The 25,526-nt window shown below is 34.9% G+C and overlaps 1 protein-coding gene across 1 annotated transcript; it reads left to right on the top strand.

The window, feature by feature from the left end:
- The first annotated feature begins 2,126 nt into the window (after window positions 1-2,126).
- Window positions 2,127-24,093, top strand: LOC144562955 (histone-lysine N-methyltransferase ASHH3-like). Its single transcript, XM_078312322.1, has 12 exons — window positions 2,127-2,247; window positions 2,332-2,382; window positions 14,695-14,797; window positions 15,543-15,642; window positions 15,712-15,790; window positions 16,458-16,570; window positions 21,834-21,892; window positions 22,604-22,684; window positions 22,775-22,842; window positions 23,036-23,126; window positions 23,263-23,314; window positions 23,888-24,093. Exons 1-12 carry the CDS (start codon window positions 2,127-2,129, stop codon window positions 23,975-23,977), a joined length of 1,008 nt encoding a protein of 335 aa, XP_078168448.1. The 3' UTR covers window positions 23,978-24,093.
- The last annotated feature ends 1,433 nt before the right edge of the window (window positions 24,094-25,526 follow it).

Genomic DNA, 25,526 nt, shown 5'->3' on the forward strand with positions numbered 1-25,526 from the left:
ACATCTGTAGGGTTACTGACACCTACAGATGGCCCACCGAGATGGACCCTTTATCTGACACCCATCTGTAATCGCTTGGCTTAACCGTTTATTAAGGTCTGGTTCAAGTCACATAAAGAAAATTCTCTTTAGAATCGTTTCCAGTATTCGCAATATTCAATTGACCTTCCAAATGCATTAACACGTAGGAAAATGCCACCGAGCCATAGACGTTACACACTAGTCACCCACGATTCCAATTCACACATCATAACATAATCACCCTCCCTCGTCCCAACCGGTACTGGGAAACATTGAGGGCCGTTCACCTAAGGCCATTTAGGATCCTGGGAATCAAAGCCAGCATACAGCCCGACTTTGCAAATTCATTGGATCCAAGTGCTTAACTTCGTAAATCCATTCACATACATATCAAATCGTGGTGACTTTCAATCAAATCAGATCATAATAGATCGACACAACCTACAACCATACCAGCATGCAAATCACTCAAGTCACATCAATTCGAGTTTAATTTGATTGGGCTGTGCAAATGCTTTACACAATTCAATGATGCAATCAATGATATTCAATATGACAAACGAATACATAGTTTAATTCCTGAAAATAAAGTATCAAACAAGTCCAAGAATCTCGCACCTGATTACGACGAGCGTACCGCTTAATTAAGGATCGGACGTCTCGAATTGCCTCGCGAAGTCTTGCTCGACCGAGCCTACACCTATATTACACGTATACTAGGTTTAACCGTGGTTCATGATCGAGGTATTCACTTAAATTATATTAGGGTTTATACTTTCCTATTCCTCTTTCTTGCTTTAAAATCTCTAACTTCGCACAATTTCCATTTGGGTCTTCTAGACCATACACGATCTCAATTTGGTAACAATTTATTTACTAGTTCACAGTTTCGGTTCCCATAACAATTCAATTCACCAATTGGTTAAACCCTAATTTGGTCAAAACCTCAAATTAATTGTTAAACGTTCTAAAAATCCAAGATCAAGAGGTAACCCTACTGATTACAAGTCTAATTGGTCGGATTAAACAAATCAATTCACGATTATGCCCAGTTTCAATTTTGGCACGAAACCCTAGAAATCAAAATCCACAAATCGGAAGAAATCGAGAAAAAGATTGACAAATAAACAAGCAAGGAGTGTAGAGGAACTAATCCTCGAGCAATTCGAACACAAATCTCGAGTTTAAAACGAAAATCTGAGAAATCGAGAAAATTCGAGGTTTTGAAAGAGGGAATGAGAGAAAAGAATACCGAATCGAAGAGTTAGGAGAGATTCACGGACGCTTACTCGGTTCCAGCTTCGATTTCTAGCAACAATCGGGTGTTTGAGAGGGACGGGAAACTCTCTCGCTCTTTTTCTCTCTCTCGGGTGAAATTTCACTTAAAATGGGGAAAGGAATGAAGTGGGAGAGAGAGAGAAGGTTCAATTTGATTTTTAGGGTTAAAATTACCCTGAGTGCGGACGCACCCATCCGCAGTGCGGGTGGCTTCCCCCGCACTCGGCACTTAGTCGGTTTTCAGAAAATGAAATTTACACAGAAATCATCCGCAGTGAGGGTCACTTCACCCGCAGTGAGGATCACTTCACCCGCAGTGCGGGTCACTTCACCCGCACTCGGAACTTAGTAAATTTTCGACAGAATTTCGGAAAAAGTTCGAGCGTAATGCGGACGCACCCACCCGCACTCAGTACTTAGCCAATTTCAAGAAATTTCAACTCAACACAGCAAATCATGAGTGCGAACGCACCCACCCGCAGTGCGGGTCAACCCATCCGCAGTCACAGAAATTTCAAAGGCAATTTAAGGAAAACAGAAGTCAGTGCAGGTCAGTCACCCGCACTCACCACCAGTGCGGACACACTGGACCTATAAAGGTTCAGAACTTTGAAATTTCGACGCGGTTTCGATTCACACTTAACTTACTTAATTAGAGGATCCTTAATTAAGGTTTTAACTTCCATTTTGTTAGTACGATTTTCGATTCTTGTCTTTAAATCATTAAATTTTAATTATTAAAATTTCATAACGTAACACTTACAATATCCATTTCATGTGAAGAAAAAAAATTAAATTGTTAACAATTTTTTATGGGTAAAGCCCTCATGAGAAGGCGAATGCGACATATGTATCCACCTGAAAATTACGACGAATTCTTGAGCACCCTTGATCTGTCAATTGGAGAAATGCTTGATGAGGGCTGGGCAGATAAGAACCCTCCAACTGGTTGGGGACATTGCATTTTATGTCAAGTGAAGAGGGATATGGACCATATGGTTGATATTTTTTTTTGTTTTAATTGTGGCATAGTTATTCACCCCAACTGCATGGACAAGGATGCAGATCCGGTGAATGATGCTCGTCTCACTAAGTGGTAGTACCGTTCATTCATACACCAAGCTTCGGACAAAAGCAAGTTCCTCAGCTCGTAAACCATAGATTGGATTTATTGTATCGTCGTATTTTATGAACTCTATTGTCTTGTGTAACATTTTTATGCTTGAACTCTAATGGTTTTTAGTATCTGAATTTTATGTTGTATTATTTTATGAACTCTATTGTACTGTATTATTTTAGGAACTCTATTGTACTGTTTTATGTTATGATTTATCCATGTTGTAGCATTTTACGTTGAATATGGATTGTAGCATGTTTGTAACTTAGAGGAGACGGTTTCAATGGAACTGCTTAGTTTTCAAACTTGCATCTAATCAAAATAGTTCTCAACACAAGTTATCAAATAAAAGTTCTCAAACATTAATCAAATTATTTTGTAAATACATTTGTGATAATTTATTTTAATAATTCATTTAGTTATAATTTGATATGTTATAATTTGATTTGTTATAAATATGTTGTAACTAATAAGTTATTTTTGTTCGAATAAATAAGCACGCAAATAAAAAGGACGAAATGTTAAGTGAAAACAACATAAAAGCCAACATAAAATATAAAATCAAACAATCACAAACATATAATACTACAGTCTATTGGCTTGTGCATAATCTATTTGTTTGTTTGACTAGATTTGCAAAACATATATAAATTGCATTTTACAGTTTTCTTTCTTGAGACATTATGCAGATTCATGATAACTGAAAATTCAATAAATACACATTAATGATGAATTAATGAACTGCAATATAATATCAAGGATGTAGTCATGAAGCACAAGATATTGGACAGCAGAAGAATTACCTCAAGATTAAGGACAATTAATCTATAAAATTGGTAAAATAAGCTTGAGACTAACCTATATAAGGCTCATTCTACCTCACTCGGCACCCCCACAACCTAGTTCTCGCTAGCTAGACGCGGCTTACACAGACCATAATTCAGAAGGTTCTTCGGTTCGCAAGAAACAAACTCACCCTAATACCCTAAGCCAAACAAACGGTCTTCCCTACGCAGAGATAGATAGGAGGGGCCCACTCATCAGTTCTATCTTCCCCCTTCTTCTCTGACTCCACCATAAAAAGGGAAGGAAGCTGTCACACCCCCAATCCGGAGGTGCGACGATTACTACCACATCTATTTACTATTTAATTAACATAACAGAAGATATGGATCTTTTTACGCATTGCCAATAGCATCCATTATTTTTGCCACATCCCAATTTATTTACAATAATTATCTGACATTTTATAGTGGATGATGCTAGAGATATATTCTCTGCACCCTGTCAGATACAATAAACCCAAATCCCATACCTTTATGTGGCCCTGCTGTCAATTATAACCCAGAAGCGTTTCTCTGACTTTGCATAATGAACCTGTAACCCACAAGGGGAAATGAGTGAGAAATAACAAATTATTTCTCAGTGCTGATTGCCACTCAGATTATTGGATTCGAAGGAAACTCATATTCAAAATGAAATCACTGCACGAGAAACAAACAGTTCATTATATAATGACGAATGCAAATGCTCAATAACAGCATCCAATTGAACAACAAAAATTAGATAAATAAATCAGAACTCCAAGAATCTTATCATAATAGATGATTTGGGTCAAAGTCTTTTAAACCATAAAGTCTGGTAATGTTTGGAACCTAATCTTTACAAACACTAAGTCTGGTAATATTTGGTTTTTTAACTCTACAATTTCTAATCTGGTAACACTGAAAGATACCATAACATGTATCTGTCGTGTCAGGCTTATACTGTTATAACTATCCTTACAATTGGTTAATGGAAACAATACGAAATCAATATCACAATACTATCATTATCGGAAAGAAAATCAATGATAAGACAGTTACCACAGTTCATTAGTCTCACAGTCACAATTTACATTTATTCAATATCCCCTATCCAACCGGTACTAGATTCAGTTGGGGCCATTCACCATATGCGCATAAGGGTCCTGGAGTAAAGTTTAGTAGCTAGCTAGACTTTACGATATATTAATCATTTTTATCCACTCTACTGAGGTTCAATGATTACAGTATTTCATATTCAATTAATTCAGTCACTGTGGTCTCAATCAATCATTTTCAATAAGAATCAACCAATCGATAAACTATATCAACATGACAGTCAACAGACTTACCTGTAATTCAGTTTCAGTTGTATTGGGCTATGCATATGATACAACAGTTCAATCAATATAGTCAATCAAATATTCAAAATGCACAACGAGTTATGATTTAATTCCTAGTCATGAATCTCAGACTAATCCAATAACCTCGCACCTATTAACGATGGGCAAGATATAACTCGATGTCAAGTTCATTATCCTCCTAATATGCGCTTGTTTCATTTAGATTGGCCGAGCGAGGTTGTACCTAGATCTTAGAGTTACGAGTATGGATCAGTCATTTGTCAATTAAAACATTTCAATATGTACTCTTTCAAAGAAAGATCACTAAGCATTCCAACATAAAAGGAACTTAACGGATCATCAATAGTTTAGATAGGTATAATCTCAAGGGCATAGAGATTTATAAGGAATTATAAACTTTATCAAAATCATACCATTAACATATATATATATATAGGAATATGCTAGCATGCTATGCATAGCATAGAGCCCCTCCATGCAACGCCTTGGATTTCAATTTTTCAAAATCCTAACGGTCGATCCGAACCGTTCATCTTGTTCTCCATATTAATATGTATTTGGGGACCAAATTTTACATTTTTTGGAATTTTTTTACTATTTCTTTAGATTTATTGAAAATCGCTGTTTTTTTATGGTCTAGATTTGCTAAAAATAGCGATTTTCAATAAATCTAAAGAAATAGTAAAAAAATTCCAAGAAATGTAAAATTTGGTCCCCAAACACATATTAATATGGGCCATGTTTGGTTGTGGAGTAAGAGGTGGAGTAAACCCCTTACTCCACGCTTAAGGAGCCAAACGAAGAGTAACATAGGCGGTTTAAGATGGAGTAAGATTTGAGCTAAACCGGAGTAACTTACATCACCTAGAGAGGTGGTTTAGCTTACTCCACCAAACATGATTAACTTACTCCGGTTTAGCTTGGATTAAGAAATTTAATCCGGTTTAACTTTACTCCACAACCAAACATGACCATGGAGAACAAGATGAACGGTTCGGATCGACCGTTAGGATTTTGAAAAGTCGAAATCCAAGGCGTTGCATGGAGGGGCTCTATGCTATGCATAGCATGCTAGCATATTCTTTTATATATATATATATATATATATATATATGAGTATTGAAAGGCATTTTTGGGGATAAATGTGTATATGTAGTATCTTGTATAAAACTATATATATATATATATATAGTTTTATACAAGATACTACATATACACATTTATCCCCAAAAATGCCTTTCAATACTCATAGAATACTTATGTACTTAAGAATCCTTTAAATGTCTTTAAAATATTGTACTGTTATTGAATTGTTACATGATGATACCAATTTCAGGTTGGGTATAAACTATCAACTTTAGAATTAAATAAAATTAATTACTTTAAAGTAGCATGTATTAGTACATACCCGTACCAGTTTGGACATAATTAAGTATATGGACCTATGTATTTTCTTTCTAAAAGAATTATTTTAGAAATATCCAATATAATCCCACCAACATCAATCTAGTACAATAAATAAATAAAATTTGGTGTACAATTCATGCTTGCATCAGAGCTATAGAATAAAATTCTGAATTTTGTCCAATATGATTTCCTTGTGAATGGTTATGAAAACCCTCAAAAATCAACTTTTCTCATTTATTGACATTTGAAACATGCATATGTTGCTACTCACAGAGGCTTACATGTATATATACTTAATACACATATAGTCGATGGTATCCATATAGACAACTAGAACATTATAAATTTTTCTTAAATTAATATTTACTTAAATTACAACAAATTAAGCCATTCATGAATATATTTTCAAAAATTCAATTTAAACACAAGATTTAGAATTTCACATACCATGAGTCTCACAAAATAAGAATGAAGAAACATCACTGCTTGCTAAAGCTAGCCTTTCTCTCTTTTATTTTCACTTTTCTTTTCCCTTTTATTTTCTTTTCTCATTTTCTTTGGTTTTATTTTCCTTTATCGTATGGAAGAAGGAGAAGACCCTTAAGGGAATTAAAGGTGAAGCATTCAATACACACCACGTGGCCTTAGTGCCACGTTGGTGGTTTTTTTTTTAAGTTTCCACTTTTATATAACTAACCCTTAAATTTTCAAAATTAGACCCAAAATAAATTAAAAGAAAATATCATATTATGATATGTTACAGAAGCGGAAAAGAATGGAAATCAAGCAATATACAGACCTCCTTGATTCGATTCCTCGCAATCAAAGACTCAAGACAGTCAAGGGGAGTACACCTGAGCTCTAAATTCGTCTCTCCTCACCTGAGTAGGTTAGAAAATTGAAGGATTGTGTCACACCCCAAATCCCGCGGGTCTGACAGCCTGCCGCGTGTATAAATCAAGCGTCACATATACACGCAAGGCAGTGGATCTTTTATATGCATTACCAATATCCTCACTTGTTGCGTCCGTAATAAAAACCTGAAAATAATCGGGAGGGTGGGGGGTGAGAATAAATTCTCAGTGCGAAATTTGCCACAGTTTAGATTATTGGACTTACAATCAGACTCTATATTCAAAAATGAAACCCAAACAATGACAGTTCAAACAGATATATATAATCATAATTAACAGAATGCCAATGCTCGACAACAATTTAATCAACCTGAAACACAGTTTACGGAATTTCCAAGATGAATTTCAAACACAACATATATTTTAGCTTAACTCAATTCAATAGGGCTTGTAGCAATTACAGATGTTCTTTCGAGCTGAACCATTATCAAACCCACATCTGTAGGGTTACTGACACCTACAGATGGCCAACCGCTGGACCCTTTATCTGACACCCATCTGCAATCGCTTGGCTTAACAGTTTATTAAGGTCTGGTTTGAATCATATAAAGAAAATCCTCTCTGGAATCATTCCAATAGTCGTAATATTCAATTGACCTTTCAAATGCATTAACACGTAGGAAAATGCCACCGAGCCACAGACGTTACACAAGTCACCCACGACCTCAAATCACATATCATAACATATCTCATATCATCACATAATCACCCTCCCTCGTCCCAACCGGTACTGGGAATGTCGAGGGCCGTTCACCTAAGGCCATTAGGATCCTGGGAATCCAAGTCAGCATACAGCCCGACTTGGCAAATTCATTGGATCCAAGTGCTTAACTTCGTAAATCCATTCACATACATATCAAATCAAATCGTGGTGCCTTTCAATCAAATCAGATCATAATAGATCGACACAACCTACAACCATACCAGCATGCAAATCACTCAAGTCATATCAATTCGAGTTTAATTTGATTGGGCTATGCAAATGCTCTACACAATTCAATGATGCAATCAATGATATTCAACATGACAAACGAATACACAGTTTAATTCCTGAAAATAAAGTATCAAACAAGTCCAAGAATTCCGCACCTGATTATGACGAGCGTACCGCTTAATTTAAAGATCAGGCGTCTCGAATTGCCTCGCGAAATCTTGCTCAACTGAGCATACACCTATATTGTACGTTTACTTGGTTTAGTTCGGTTACATTCTCAAAATTTAAATTCCAAAAGTCGTCTTTCAATTCGTCAATTCTTTTATACCTTTCGGCTCATTTATAATCATTTTAATTCAAGTCCAATTCCAAATTTACATATACACATCATGTCATATTCATTTCAATATTTCAAGGCTTATGAAATTACAAGCCCAATTCACCTTATTTATCCAATTAAACATTCAAAGGCCCGATTTACTCAATTATTTCACTTTGGCCCATTTACAATCAATTATTTTATTCCAATTCAATTTAATTAAAGGCCCATAATTTAGCAAGGTTTTAAGCCGCTAATTAACAATTCACATTTAGGCTATTAATTTATACTACTCTACATAAGGCATTATATTTCACAATTCAGATCCTTAAATATAATTAATTTGCAATATCGTCCCTGCCAGTTCAAAGGCAGGTATACACACAAAAAATTCAGCACAATACCAGTGGTATCACTGGGCCAGTACCGACTGGTACCAGCAGCACATACACAACAACAACATGGATGTACTAGTCGCAATTTACCAGTACAACATCAACACAGAACCAGCAAAACAGAACAGAAAGCAAGACAACAAAGCGAACCAGCAAAACAGAAACAAGTCACAGGTCAGATCAGAACAGGCACACCAGAACTCAATTCAACACGGCTCAAGCCTCAAGTCAGCACCATTTACCGAGAAAATCAACAACCCGAGCAAAGGTGAAATTAACTACAATTCCCTTTAATTAATACAAATCACAATGGTCATATATTTTACAATTCCGACCCTTAATAAAAATCATTTACAATATAGTCCCTTATACTTAATTCATTCGAGCAAATCGATCGAGTCAGGAAAATCAACAACCCGTACTCGAAAACTAGCAATTTAACATCCTACGACATTAATCGATTCATCAAGACACCAATCAAGAAGTTTAGAAATTATTTTAGCAATTACCCGAAATAGAAAATGTCAAAAGAAAGCGATTGGTTCCGAGGGTTTCGCCTCGCCTCGCGGCCATCTCACTCGAGCACAAGCAAGCACCATAGCAGCACCAAGGTAGCACCAAGCCATCACCATCACGGCACCAAGCCAAAAATCCACATTTCTAGGGTTTCCGAACTCGAAACTCAATGGCAATCGAACCCACGAGAGAGAGAGGTCAGTTGGGAGAGGGGTCCACGGGTTAGGGAGAGGAAGGGTTTTCTGGTGGGGCCGCGGGTCAGGGAGCATGGGCGCGGGTTAGGGTTTTGACGGGTGGGGAAGAGAGGCGGGAAAAGAGAGAGAGAGGGGGCGGGTGGTGGTGGGGCTCACGGGTAGAGAAAGAGGAGAGAGCGGGGTGGGGGGCTGGTGGGCGGGTTCGCCGGCGACGGGAGGGGAAGAGGGGGCGGAGAGCCCCTCTGGTTTTTGGCGTAGGCAGAGGAAAAGGGGACGGGTGGGGTGGGGGGGGCTTCTGTCACGTAGAGGGAGAGGAGGGAAGGAGAGGAAAGGGGTTTTAATAATGGGACTGGTTTAAGATTCGTGCTGGATGGAATCCAATGGTCTAAATAATTCAAAATTTCAATAGGATCTCATTTAATTGGTTTAAAATATGTTTCTCCTATAAATTCGACTCGGAGTTTCGTAAAAATTATTATAACATCGTACTATTATTTTAGGGCTATAATAATAATGTTTTTAATATAAATAATATCCAATTAGTCTGTATAATTTATTATGAACGAAATTTGAAATCTTTTATACAATGTTAATCATACAAAAGTTTGTATTTTAAATCTCTTAATTAGAACTTCATATCTTCGTTATAATATTTAAGATGTTAAATTCTAAATTTCAAATTTGAATAGTTTCGATATCAAATAATATGTTCATACACACATATATTTATTTAATTAAACTTCCATAATTCATTAATAAACAAGATTGATAAATTTCATGATTTATTTATATTTCGAAATTTTAGTTTTGTTTTAGTCGATCAGAAAATTTCTGAACGGTCGTTAAGTTAATTACAAATCTTTATTTAAGCCAAATGGTCGATTTATCAATTTAATCATGTTTTAAAATTTCGGAATGTAACAGATTGCTTAGTGCTCGACCTTTTTACTCGACAAACAACATATCAAAAGTCCAAATTGGAGCACAAGGACCTTCCTTTCTCTCATGCAACATTCTCTGGGCACTAAATTGGCACTGAAAAAGATTACCAAAAATTTAGAAAGAAATTTAAAAATGATTATGAAACAAATACAAAATTTATAATACTATCAGCTGTATTCTCTGGGCACTAATGGTTGAAATGATAAAAGTTTTACTAATTGTTGTATTAAAATTGTATAATTTACAAAATAACTCTTTGAAAAATTGAGCGATTCTTCTGATTTTTTTCATCTGAATTTTATCTTCCTGCGGTTCCAACAGAAAAGCTGTGTGATCCGCATTTTTATCAGAATTTGTTATCTTTAATTGTTTTCTAGAATTAAAATAAAAATCAACAGTAATTTAGTTCTTGACATATTTTAATCTAAATTATACTAAAACACAAGAAATTTGGTGAAGTTTAGCGATAAAACTCTACGAAGTATATGTAATTGAGGATGGGTAAGGCTACGGTGCTATGGGTTGCATAGAGGGCGACGGTGCTACTGCTCAATATTCGAGTTTTCAAAATCCTAACGGTCGATCTAAACCGTTCATCTTGATTTCCATATTAATATGTGTTTGGAGACCAAATTTTACTATTTTTTTAGATAAGTAAAAAATCAGTTGATCTACAAAATTCTGCACCATTCAGATATTTGATTTTCTACCTATCTAAAAAAATAGTAAAATATTTCCAAAAAATGAAAAATTTGGTCTCCAAGCACATATTAATATGGAGAACAAGATTAACAGTTCATATTAACCGCTAGGATTTTGAAAACTCGAATATTGAGCCGTAGCACTGTAGCCCTCTATGCAACCCATAGCACCGTAGCCTTGCCCATTGAGGCTAAGAAGGGAAAATTTCATGATGATTTTTTCTCATCTAGAAAATGAATTCGTCTAACAAGTAATTGAATTTCGATAAGAAATTTCCAATCATAATTTTTTTATTCATCTCATTTCTAACGAAATGAATATATATATATATGAGATACAATGAAATACTCTCTTAGATAATCACAATTGCTTCACTTAGTCACTATATCGGGTTGTTACTTAAGATTTAAGACAAGATCGACTTGGTGATCGTGAAGTGGACTGCTTGCGCTACTCATGAAATGCTTTTCCTTGAAATATTCTTACTTTGGAAACGAAAGATGAATATAGACGGGACCCGCCACTATATACTAGGTTCATCTTTTCTTTTTTCAATATTTCACAAGGTTCAACCTGTCTTACGTAGCAATATTTAATTGTTCAATGTAAATTACAAGCACAGAATTTTGATTTTTTTTTCGCCGAAATAGTGTCTGTGACCGACCTGAAATGAAGTCCGGTAATTAACAGTAACTAACCAGTACATCTGTACATGCTCCCTTTTTAAAATAAATCTTTAGTTTTTTTTTTTTTTTAATATTATCCTATAATAATCCATGGACATTGTTACTGAAAATGGCTCAAATATTTGCTCCCCATTATCGGAGAACAAATTAAGTAAATTTAATTGAGGAAAACGAAATTAATTAAGATTAGATAGGCGTTGCAATAATTCCAGCAAACAAAATATATATTTAGAAACACAGAACAAACACACTGCGATACAATTTTCAGAACATAACTAGCTAGATACATAATTGAAATCCATGGCGACAACTATTTAACAACGATGACAATACAAGGTCTCTATTAAACGTGAGGATTCTTAGCACGAGTACTAATAAAGTAATCCCGAGGGTTTGCCTCAAAGTTTGCTCTTGGCATGAGGACCCCACCTCTCCCTGGGGCTTTCATCATCTTCTCTGAACCACTGTTCTGGCCTGAGCTTCCACAATAGCTAACCATACAAGCTACCAGTGCAGCTGGGAGGACAATGGTGAGTGCTATGTTCACCCAATTGTAGACCATCTCTGATCGGGTCTTGGGCAGGAAGATCTCGTTGAATTTTTCGGAAAAATAGGAAAGGTGGTGGTAATGAACTGGAGGAGGAGAATTAGTCTTCTTGAAGAAATTCAAGGATGTTTGGTTTGAGATCTTCCGAAGGGTTTGTTACTTGGGTCATTTATATTATGTAATATAAGTAGGCTCATTTCGAGTAAATTATAAGAATGGTCCTTACAAAGTAAAATATTATATTTTTTTCATTTTGGTACATTTTTTTTGTTAATTTTATCCTGTTGTTTCCCAGACTGACATTCGTTTAAAAAGAGGATTGAAGTTAATTATATAATGATAACATGTTAATTTGATGACACTAAAAAAAATATCTGGACTGCAGAACTGAACCAAAAGAAAAGCATTCTTTGTGTGAATATTTTTTTTGATGAGATAATGACAAGTGAATAAAAGAAAGGTGCAAATTAAATAGCTTTTTAGTTAATTAATATTCTGAGAAGAACAGCTACAGCGAGTCAATGCTCTCTTTATCTGTAGCAACTCAGAAAAAGAATCTCCGCCAAAAAAAAACTCAGAAAAAGAAAGATGAGAAACAGGATAGACCCACCATTCCAAATTGGGTTTTATCTTTAGTAGAGGAATAATAAGGGACTTTGAAAGAGTAGATGCTTGCGATTTTAAATTTTATTAATGTCATCACAGCTGTATTAAAAATCCAAGGATTGCTTAGTGCTCGACCTTTTTACTCGACAAACTACATATCAAAAGTCCGTGTATCTTTTTTTTTTTTTTTTTTTACTATGAATCAAAAAAAGAAAGATACACGGACCTTCCTTTCTCTCCTGCAACATTCTCTGGGCACTGAAAAGGATTACCAAAAATTTAGAAAGAAATTTAAAACTGATTATGAAATAAATATAAAATTGACAAAATTATCAGCTGTATTAACAATGCATCATTTGAAGGCAAGTAATGATTGAAGTGATAGAAGTTTAAGTGATGGTTGTATTTAAATTGTATAATTTACAACATAACACTCTGGAAAATTGAGCGATTCTTCTTCATCTGAATTTTTGTCTTTTTGCGGTTTGCACAAAAAAACTGTACTTATATCATAATTTGTTCTTTTTCATTGTTTTCTGCAGTAAATATGAAAATCGCCAGTAATTTAGTTCTTGACATAATTTAATCTAAATTATACTAAAACACAAGAAATTTAGTGAAGTTTAGCGATAAAACCTAGCAAGTAATTGAGGCTTAGCAAGGAAAATTTAAATTTTTTTGCAAACTGAGGGCAGGTTCGAAATTTTCATTTTCAGAAGATATTAACAAAAATTTATGGATGATTTTTCTTCTCTCGAAAATCAATTCGTCTAACAAGTAATTGAATTTCGATAAAAAATTTCAAATCTCTATTATTTTTATTCATCTCATTTCTAACGAAATGAATATATATATATATATATATATATATATATATGAGATACAATGAAATACGCTTTTAGATAATCACAATTGCTTCACTCAGTCACTATATAGGGTTGTTACTTAAGACTTAAGACAAGACTTGGTGACCGTGAAGTGGACTGCTTGCGCTACTCATGAAATGCTTTTCCTTGAAATATTCTTATTTAATTTATGCTTTGGAAACGAAAGATGAATACAGGCGGGACCCGCACTAGTACAGAATAACAAATTAGCCACGGTCAAAAATTGAATTTACTCACGGATTCGCTACCGTGAGTAATGCTGGCGTTTGTAAAAGTGCAAGAGTACACCCACGGTTCCTTAACCGTGACTAGATTTTCATTTACCCACGGCTGACTCCAGAGTACACCCACGATTCCTTGACCGTGAGTAGATTTTCATTTACCCACGGTTGACTCCAGAGCAAACGTGGATAATGGTGATTCATTTATTATTATTATTATTTTTTGTTTTTAATTCTTCACAGTTGAAGCCGTGGGTAAAGATGATCTAGCTATATTAGTTAAATAGCAGATACATACATAATGTGAATTAGAAATATTGAAATAACTTAGGCTTTTCATTAATTGAATTAAATTAACTTACAGAGAACATTAAATAATAAACACAACCCACACATCAAACAAGGGTTTGCTTGTGTCAAGTAAATAAAAATCTGTAAAAATGAATTATAAATTCGGTCTGTACAAACCACCAACAATTTTGAAACTGTCATAAAGAAAAGAAAATTGAATACGGGTCAAGTTAGAGCAACTTTCTCCTAGACTAGTACTTCCATTATTTCTTCTTCCTATTGTACCTCACATCCATCTTTGCAACTTTCATCTCAATAGAGTATGCCTTAGAAGAGTGTTTAGGGACCCTGACCCTTGTTCACCACACAATATATCCTTTGCTTTCTCTACAACCTAATGACAATTAGAAGGTAGTGCATAGTACCATAACCTCACTCAAGTGCTACTGTGGTTTTGTTTAATTTTCATTTTTACTTTTAGTTTTTATTTTTATTTTTTTCTAATTTTGGATGGGACTTAAATCAATCGATCATCCTTGATGTACGAAAGATATTTATTTTAATAAAAAGCGACCTGAAGATGATGGTATCTTTTGCACATGTGAACCTTTGAATGGATCTACTACCCTTTGTGACGGGGATTGTCATTGCACGTAAGCTTTCCTATAGTAGTTTTTTTTTTCCTTTTGTGTTGATTTATTTTATTAGCACAGCAAGAAAAGTTGCATGATTTGATATTGAGTGAGGCTATGTTGTTACTATGCATAGCACGGATTGGTCCGTACTATGGATCAATATTTTTTAAGTTCAAATAGTCGATCTGAACCGTTCAACAATCTCCATATGAAAATGTACTTGCAAACTAAATTTGAAATTGTAGGTTTCTTTTAGTTTTTTTAGATATTAATGGTCTAGAATTTTTGGATCAAGTGATATTTTACCTATCTAAAAAAATTGTAAAAAAATTGTAAAAAATGTAAAATTTGATCTCGAAGTATAATTTCATATGAAGATCATGTTGAACGGATCAGATTGAATGTTTGGACTTTGAAAATGAATATTGATCCATAGTACGGACCAATCTGTGCTATGCATAGTATCATAGCCTCATTCTTTGATATTATATGGAAAAATGAGTTCGTTAAATAGGATTGCATGATGCTCTCCCCACTTGTTTTTCTATTTTTCTTATTTAATCGTGTCTTTTGTTTGGTTTTATGACTATGTTAGTAACTCTGATTTTACTGGTAGTATGAGAGTTTGATACTGGTAGAAAGTGGCACCTTTGCAACACGTATTTAAGCAAGAAATGAGGCTACACACCACATATTCTTTGTTTGAGAAGTTGTATCTTTTTTCTTAACGATTTGGTCAATTAATTTGATTTTTAATTGATAGGATGTTGTTCTCTTGCTGTTCTGGTAATTGTAAGTGCATTAGCACTTGTGCTAATAAACCCTTCCAGCTCAGACCCGTTAAGAAATTGAAAGTTGTCAAGGTACTCTCTCTCTCTCTCTCATCTTTGTGAGAAAGATAATATTTGTCATATGTATTTTCTCCGTTCCAGACAGAGAAATGTGGGTTTGGATTAGTAGCAGAAGAGGATATAAAGCAAGGCGAATTTGTTGTAGAATATGTGGGAGAAGGTATTTTTTTTCCCTTCAGTTAAGAAAATAAAAATAAAAAGTGGGGGCGGAATTGAACAAGTTGAGTTTTCATGTCTGTTCCAAATTTCAGTCCCTAAAGACTTATTTATGCAACATCAACTGACATGGGTCACTATCACATATATTTTTGTAGGAGCAATACAAAAAGTAGTATTTATATGAGTGCTACAGTTAAAGTTGTTGTTTCACTCGATAATTTGCTTTCACTTAGGACTTAGGAGTAGGTATATTTATAAATTAGGGGGGATTTCATGTATTCTCCTTAGTAACTTCAAAAATACATATTTCCCCATCTAAAATTCATAATATCATATTTTCTCTCAAAAACCGACCAATCAAAATTATACTACATGCTAAATATTTTTTATTTTTTAATAAAGGGTAAAATGGGTACTTAATAAATTTAAAATGAGTTTTACTAGAAAGTTAACAAAATGGGTAAATTTGTGAGTTTTTGAAATTTCAAAGGGTAAATATGATATTATGAATTTTATAGGGGGGAATACGTAATTTTGAAGTTTTTGAGGGGTATCCATGAAATTGCCCAATAAATTAAGGATTATTGAAAATTTTTGGTACTTATTGTGCAGAAATTAAGAGTGTTCAGACTTCAAAGGTCATGGATGTGTTTATTTTTTGTGAACAGTTATCGATGACAAAACATGCGAAGAGAGGCTATGGAAAATGAAGAGAAGAGGCGCCTCAAATTTTTACTTGTGTAAGGTGAATAGCAACATGGTAATTGATGCAACATATAAGGCGGTCATTTTTATTAATACCCCAAAAAAAAAACATTTTTACCAAAATAACCTGAAAATTGGTTTTTTTTTAAATCTAACCAGACCGCCAGGATCACTGGCGGTCCACTTCCATACCAGACCGCCAGGGATCTGAGCGGTCCACTATGGACCAGACCGCCAGTGATCCTGGCGGTCCACTATACTGCATATAAACCCTTCTCCAGCACACAGTATCATATTAAACCACAGAGAAGAAAATTTTTGTCGATTTTGGCGATTTTGAAGCGATTTTAGGCGATTTAGAGGCGATTGCTACAGGTATTTTTTTTTTATTTAATTATTTTCTGTTTAATTTTTAATTAATAATTATTATACCCGCAGTCTGTAAATACTATAAATTAGTCTTTAATTAATGTTATAATTAACTTTTAAATTGCAAAAAATAATGAATCTATGTAATTCTTATGAATGTTTTTTTTTAAATGTAGTTTGTTAAGGACAAAATGCTGGTTGCGCTGTACGTGGGCTGTAGGCTAACTAAGGATGTAGATGGCGTGTATTACTCGAAAGATGTCTCATTCGGCTTTGCAGGTTAATGAAAGAACCACATTTGTTGAACTTAAGCAACTAGTATATGAAAAGACTGGTGTGAACCCCAACCGGTATGACTTAGAATTGGCTACTCGAATTGACACGCAACGGGCTGGGGCGGGTAGACCTTACTTTGTGAGTTTTCCTATAACAGATGAGGAGTTGTGGAAGGCTGTGTACCAACAATTTGAGTCTAGGGGGGTCGCGATGATAGACTTATATTCCAGGAGGGTTCCCCAGGCCGGGGCTAGACCTTTTAGTGCGGCTGGGGCTGGACCTTCTAGGGCTCCCCCTGCTGGACCTTCAGGTTATGACAATTCGGCTTATGACAGCCAGGGGTATCACCACTCCCCTCATGACAGCCAGGGGTACCACCACTCCCCTCATGACAACCAGGGGTACCACAGTCCATGTTATGACAACCCGGGATACCATAACTCCCGTGAGTTTACTGAAGTTGTACCCCCACCACCACCACCCAGACAGGCAGCCATAATCCCTACATTTCCAGCTATACCAGAGTCAGTACCGATACAGTTATCCGTTAATCGAAATGATACTAATATTGATGTTGATGCTATTGATGTCATACCGGAAAGAGAAATGGAAACTGAACATGAATACCAAGGAATTTGGGAATCTGATGACTTATCAGATGGTGATGCAAATGTACCAGGTTTGTCCAGGGAAGAAAAATTCCCAATGAGGGGTCGGGGGAATAGGCATCCTGTCGCCACATTCAACGATACCACAGCTTTTGAAGAGGCTGACATTAGTTTCTTTGGTCCTCGTGTTGTATACAATTGTGAACTTGTCCCAGGGCAAGTCTATACCAACATAGATGAACTTGTAAAGAAAATCTATGAGACTCATGTTCATGGCAACTGGGAATGTATATTACAAAAAAGGGAATCAAAAAGATTGGTTGTGATATGCAAAAATGCCCCTCGTTGCGAGTTTCGCCTTTATGCAACCCCTGCGGGTTCGGGGGAAGCATGGATAATTAAAAAGTGTGAACCACCTCATACATACAAGTCTGTGTCCACAAGGACAGACCATTCAAATCTGACAGCATCACTAATTGCCGATGCAATTGAGACAGACATTAAGTTGGACCCATCGATGAGCATCAAGGCGGTGGCTATGGCCGTCAGACACAAATACATACATGTAATCCCAAAATATAACAGGTTGTGGAGAGGTCGTGAACTTGCGATTTGCAGAATATTCGGTAGTTGGAAGGATTCATACAACTATCTGGCACCATTGCTCCAGGCTATGGCAAGTACAAATCCCGGCACTGTATTTCAGCGGTGGCATGGCCCCATTTATGACAAGAATGGAGTACTAATAGAGGGAGTTCAACAATTCAAGGGCATAGCATGGGCTTTTGGTCCTTGTATCCAAGCTGTGCCATTCATCAGACCCGTTATCAGCATTGATGCATGCTTCATGTCTGGCCGTTACGAGGGGAGGCTACTGATAGCATGTGCATATGATGCTGAGAACCAGCTGTTGCCTTTGGCGTTTGCAATTGTTCAGAAAGATGATGGTGAGAACTGGGGATTCTTTATGCAGTTTTTAAGAAGACGGGTGATTGGGCCAACAAAGTTTTTCTCTGTAATATCAGACCAGCACAAAGGAATAAAATATGTTTTTGATCGTGAAGAATACGGTTGGTCAACACACACTGGCGAGTGTGTGCACAGGTTGTGTATGCAACACGTTGCGGAGAACCTTAGCAAGGCAACCGGACACGATACATGGGTCCTAGAAACATTCAGACGTAATTGCAAAAAGAAGAAGCCGAGAAGGGTGGAAGAGATGAGTAGAGAATTTGCAAAGGTATGCGTTTGTTGATTGTTTACATGTCTTATTGTACTTTGTGGACATATTTTTATTTTAATTGTTTACTTATATTATTTTATTTCCTTATTTATATGTAGTATATGCCGAAAGCAAATCTCTACTTAATGAAGGTGGGCAAAAATAACCCCAGAGATGTCCAAGAGCCACCAGCATATGAGAAAATATTTCAAGCACGTGATGGAGGTTACCGTTGGGGAATTATGACCACCAACGGTTCTGAATCGTTGAATGCAGTCTTCAAGGAGAGCCGGACGTTGCCTGTGGCTGCAGTTGTAGAAGACACTTTCTACAAGTTAAATACCTGGTTTCAGGAACGGCGTGCTAAGGCCGCAGAATTAATAAGGATGAACCAGTCATTTTCAACAAGGGTGGAGGAGAAACTCAGAAAACACAGGAACAAAGGTGCAACTATGACCGTGATCCCGATGGGTAATGATGGTACAGAATTCGAAGTGCACAATCCAAATGAGTACGTTCCTTCCAGCCGTAGACCAGATGGCACTATGGAGTTTGTGAAGAGGGCTTTCAAGTACGTAGTGCAATTCCGAGAGGCAAGAGAGGTGACCTGTACATGCCAAGGACCCCAACTATCTGGAATTCCTTGTAGTCACGTGATGGCGGTATGCCGAGTGAGAAACTTCTGCGAGGATCACTATGTCGCTGACATGTATCGTACCGATTACCTTGCTTCTACTTGGGGTGGATCTTTCCATTCTTATCCCAACCAGCATGAGTGGCCTACGTATGTCGGTGATAGAATACTCCCTTTAGAAGGATGGATAAGGAAGGGGAGGAGGAGACACAAAGGTGATAGAATACAGTACCGTCGAGTCCATAGAATAAGGTAGCATAAAATTTATACAGCAACAACCAGTTCAAATAGCAATTATACAAACCGTTACAGTTAAAACATAAAATACTACAACAACATATAATTGGGGTCTAAGCCTTACGAGCTGAGGAGTGAGACGAGCGTCATTCAGCAGATCTACATGCGGGTCCATGCAATTGGGATGAACAGCTTTGCCACATTTATAACAGAAGAACATATCCACCATATCTCCCTTCAGCTCACATAAGCAACACTGTCCCCATCCAGGTGGAGGGACCCTGTCCACCCAGCCTTCCATCAGCATTTTTCTAATTGATGGATCAAGAGTGCTCAGAAATTCTTTATTATTTTTGGGTGAAAACAATCTTTCCAAATTCCTCATCGCGTAGGCTTCAGCCGTCCAAAAATTATTAATGAGTGCTCTTTTTGCTTCGCGTTCGGTTTCAGTTCGTCCTCTATTTTTTCCAACTTTGGGTGCCATTATAACTAGGGTTTCAAGTGACAGCAATTGATTAGGAAGGCTAATTATGTGCGTAATTAAATACTAACTGTACAATAATCAACGACCAATTAGAAAATAATTATAAAATATTTAAAAAAAAATTGACATAAATATTTTAAAAATAATTAAAAGAAATATTTAAAAAATAATTAACTAAATAACATACTTACAATTTTTAAATTTTTAAATTCAAACAACAAGGTTGCATAATATAAAAAAAATTATGATTTTCCTAAGAATATTCGGAACCATTGTATTAAATGATATAATATATTAATATTTGTATTTAAGTGGTCAATCCAACCTACAAATAGTAGGGTCCTCATATCAGATATATAAGGCTTAAAATTACAAGTATAATCAAGTACAAGTGCATAAATAGAATAATAGATACATAAATAGTTATTTAATAACTAGGAGAAGCTGCCATAAACATACAATTTAACAGAGTTACGACTTATAATTCCTAATCAATTCTTAAAAATTATCAATTTTGTTCTTAAATATTCTTAAAAATTATCAATTTTGTTCTTAAAACCCTAAACTATCAATTTTAGTTTCTAACCGTAAACCCTAACCCTAAATTTTAATTAATAACCCAAAATTGAACCAATTCGACAAATTCGACCATAATTTTACAATTCTAAAGCCGATATCCAACTAATTTTATTCAAATATAGCCCAACAACAAAGTCATGGCCCCAATTCCATACAAATTCAACCAACAACAATCTTACGAACTAAACCAATTAATTTACAGATTCAACCGATTAATTTACAAAACCAACCAATTAACACAATTCATTTACAATTTTAACCAATTAACCCTAACCCTAAACCCTAATCGGGTCGCCTTCCGGGAAAATCAACAACCCGGGAAGGTCACAAGCAATTCGGAACAACCAATTCATAACGAGTTTTGATTTAGATAATTACCTGAGAGCGCTTGAACACACAACGAGTCAGCGGGTTGCGGTCGGTTTCGAGATCCTTCGCTTCACCTCCAAACCTTTCCAAAATCACCAAATCACGATCAATGTACCACAAAGACACCACTACGAGAGAGAGAGGGGCAAAAAGAGTCAAAATGGGTTAGAGAGAGAGAGAGGGAGAGAGAGGCAGAAAGAGAGAGAGAGGGAGAGAGAGAGGCAGAAGAGAGAGAGAGGGAGAGAGGGGCAGAAGAGAGAGAGGGGCTCACCTGGGCGGAGACGGGCGGCGGGCGGAGCTGGGCGCGGCGCTGGGCGGATCACCTTTCTTCTTCTTTTTTTTGGGTCTGTTCTGGTGCGCTAAACAGAGAAGAAAGGGGAAGCGGATCCGGATCCGCTGCATTAATCTCCACTGGACCGCCAGGGATCCAGGCGGTCTGGTATGGAACTGAACCGCCAGTAATCCTGGCGGTCTGGTTAGATTTAAAAAAAAAAAAATTTCAGGTTACTTTGGTAAAAAAGTTTTTTTTTTGGGGTATTAATAAAAATGGCCGCATATAAGGGGAATAAGTCTCGTTTTATTAACCATAGCTGCGATCCAAATACAGAAATGCAGAAATGGTACATTTATCTCATCAGACAGTTATTTTTATTTGCTAGTTCTATACAAAATTATTACTTTTCCTTATTTTTTTTAGGAAATTGCATCTGATTACCAGACTTTCTTTTGCTATTGTGCATTGGTTGTTCCAGTTTCTAGAAGATTTGTAAATAACATGACTGCCTAAGTTAAGATTGAGTCCTGAAAATATGACTAAGTTGTCACCAAACTTTAAACCCTACAGTGAACCCAATATTTTAATATATTTTGGGTTTAGGAAATAGAGCTCCTTAAGAGTTGGGAATAATATTAACTATCATTTTTAACCTAACTACTGGTACTAGTTGTACCAGTCTCTTTTGATTTAGCCTGAGTTGTACCAGTTTCTTTTGATTTAGCCTGAGTTGTCCAGAATTACTTTATTTGACTGGTCATGTAACACTACTAGTTGTTTTGGCTACTTGGTAGTATGGTTATTTTTATAGTATGTTCTTTTTTTAATTTAGAAATTTAAAATTAAATCTTCAGGAAAGGGATTGATTGATTTTTTCCTTCAAAAAATAGAATGGTACAGTTCCATCTATTTTCCAAGAAAAAGAAAAACAATCAATCCCTTCCGGAAAGATTTCATTTTTAAATTAGTAAATTAAAAAAGAAAATCCACATTTTTCTTGTGTTATTTGTAGGAAACAGTTCATTCATTTATTATATGTATATTTTTGTTCTTGTAGGAGAGTAGAGGGGGAAACTAGAGTAGGCATTTTTGCCCTACGTGACATAAAGAAAGGAGAAGACGTAACCTATGATTACATGTTTGTTATCTCGCCTCTTATAATTACCAGTTAAAGAAATTTTGATTTATCATATTCTAAAATGTGCCCAAAAAAAAAAAAAAAATTTAGGTTTGTGCAATTTGGTGCTGATCAGGATTGTCACTGTGGTTCTCTCCATTGCAAAGAAAAACTTGGCAGTATGGTTCCTTCATTTATTTTTAATTTAGATGAACTTATAACAATCCAATAAAATATGTTTTTACTTGCTAAATAATGATAAGTGCTGTTTTTTTTTTATTTGCTTTTACATAAAAGTTTCTATATTCATATAAAATGTTCTTTTAAAAGATGAAGATATAATATGCATTGACATAACATTTTTATAATCAGGAGGTGTAGATTTAATGCTTCTTAAAAAAAATGCCGTGACCAAGGATTGTATACAATCTCTTGTACGAGTCTGGCGCCATAGCCATCAAATGTACATTTCTTTTCTTCATCCTTCCCTTTTTTTTTAATCCTATTTCCTTTCTATTCAGATTTTCTCTTACTTATATATCAGATGTTCTCTTACTTAATACCTGCCTTTTTTTTTGTTCATAATATGACTTTCTTAGGTGGGTAGAAGCATATATTTACAGTTATGATGACGAGAGATGCATGCATACTGTAAGTTATATATAGTATTATTTTATTTCTTTGTTTAGTGGTAGGAAGAATTGCAATGGTACAGTACCTGACTGGTACATTAGGTTGTTTTTAAAGGGTTTACATGTCAGAATTTGATTTCTAAGATAACTAAACTAAAACAACTGGAGCAAATGTATCAGTAATATGTGATAAGAGTGAGGCTATGGTACTATGCATAGCGTGGATTGGTCCGTACTATGGATCAGTATCTTTATTTTCAAATTTCAAACAGTCGATCTGAATTGTTCAACAACATGATCTCCATTCGAAAATGTAATTGCAGACTAAATTTTTACATTTTTTTACAAATTTTTTAGATAGGTAGAAATCACTACATTTGAATGGTCTAGAATCTTTAGATCAAGTGATTTGCTACCTATCTTAAAAAATAGTAAAACAATTTTGAAAAATATAAAAATTTGATCTACAAATGCATTTTCATATGGTGATTATGTTGAACGGCTCAGATATGTGATATGTCAGCAATATGTGATAGCAGTACAAGTTTTTATGGGTATGATTAAATGAGCTTGTAATCTACAAATGTGGCAGATTATGTATGGTGATGGAAGTCTAGAGGAATTAGATCTAGAATCCCAAATGTGGCATTTCTTGCCCCAAATAAAGAAATTCAGAAGATAAGGTATACATCTTGTCTCATTATTACTAGTGCATTTGTTGGTTGAGTGAGGCTTATAGTAAATTTGCAAATTACAGATCGACCCGTGCTATGGATTCATATATTTATTTTCAAAGTTTAAAGAGTCTAACCGAACTGTTAAGCATGATCTCCATATGAAAATGTACTTTTAGAATTTTTTTACTATTGTTTTATATAGGTAAAAAGTCACTAGTTCGTATGGTCCAGAATTTTTAAATAAAGTGATTTTCTACCTATCTACAAAATAATAAAAAATATCTAAAAAAATATAATATTTGATCTCCAAGTACAATTTTATATGGAGATTATGTTAAGCAGTTCAGATCGATTATTTTTTACTTTGAAAATGGAGATATTGATCCATAGTATGGACCAATTGTATATATACGACTTTTATTGGTATATCATAAAAGATTGTTTTGTAGTTAAATTTGTAATTTTGTTTTACCACTTTATGCAGAAATCTGCTGATGCTTAAGCTGTTGTAATAACTACTATTTACTTGAGTGTTTTTTTTATTTTTTTTATTTTATGGAAATCTCTATTGGGCTGTATGATTTTTTCTTTAATAATGATCTTCAATTGTTTGCTATGTTAAATAGTTTGCTAAAGCATGATCCTTCAAAAACATATATTAGTAATTTAGTTGGAAACTTTTATTAGTGCAAAAAAAATTCTCATAATTTTTTATCATTCATGGTATACCTTAGATGGTATAACTTTTATTAGTCATTCGGATCAAAAATTATGAGAATTTTTTTTGCACTAATAAAAGTTTCCAACTAAATTACTAATATATGTCAAAATATTTATTTACCAAATTATATAATTATTTTTTTTTATTAAAACAAATGTACTTATAAAATATTATTTCACATTTTTTTCATATAAAATAAAATTTAATTCATGTAAGATTATATTATTACATGGAACAAAAGGTACTTGTAATTAATTTATCAGAGCAACATATGGCAGAGGATTTGATTTGATTTCTACGACAATAAAAAAGAAATCAGGGTCGGTCCGATGAGTTATAGATCAAATTAGATCTGATGTCCAGTCATAATCGTTCGATCCGGATTAAGATTCGTTCAATCCGGATTAAGATTCGTACAGACGGTTTTAAGATTTATGCCGATAAAATACACACGCGCGAATCCTGATAGATCAAATTGTTGCAATTATATATCGAACTGAATTTGATCCAATGCGTATCAGACTGCCACCACATCCAAATATATATATTCAGATAAATAAATTAAGTTTTGAGAAAATTTGAATAATTACTAGTTCTTGAACTAGCATTAATCAAATTTTATATTTTTTATAATTTGTTTACTCAATTTTTAGATTAGTAGATGTCACTTAATCTAAAAATTATACACAAAATAGTAATTTTGTATCTATTTTCTTACTAGGATCTATGCAACATGCATTTTGTTACTCAATTCTAAGTAAAAAAAAGTTGTAAAATTTAGTCGGTATACAACGCTAGAATTTCAACATATATAACATACTACTAATTTTCAA

Source organism: Carex rostrata, chromosome 12 (assembly GCF_964058835.1).
Source record: "Carex rostrata chromosome 12, lpCarRost1.2, whole genome shotgun sequence".
In the NCBI taxonomy this organism is placed as follows: domain Eukaryota; kingdom Viridiplantae; phylum Streptophyta; class Magnoliopsida; order Poales; family Cyperaceae; genus Carex; species Carex rostrata.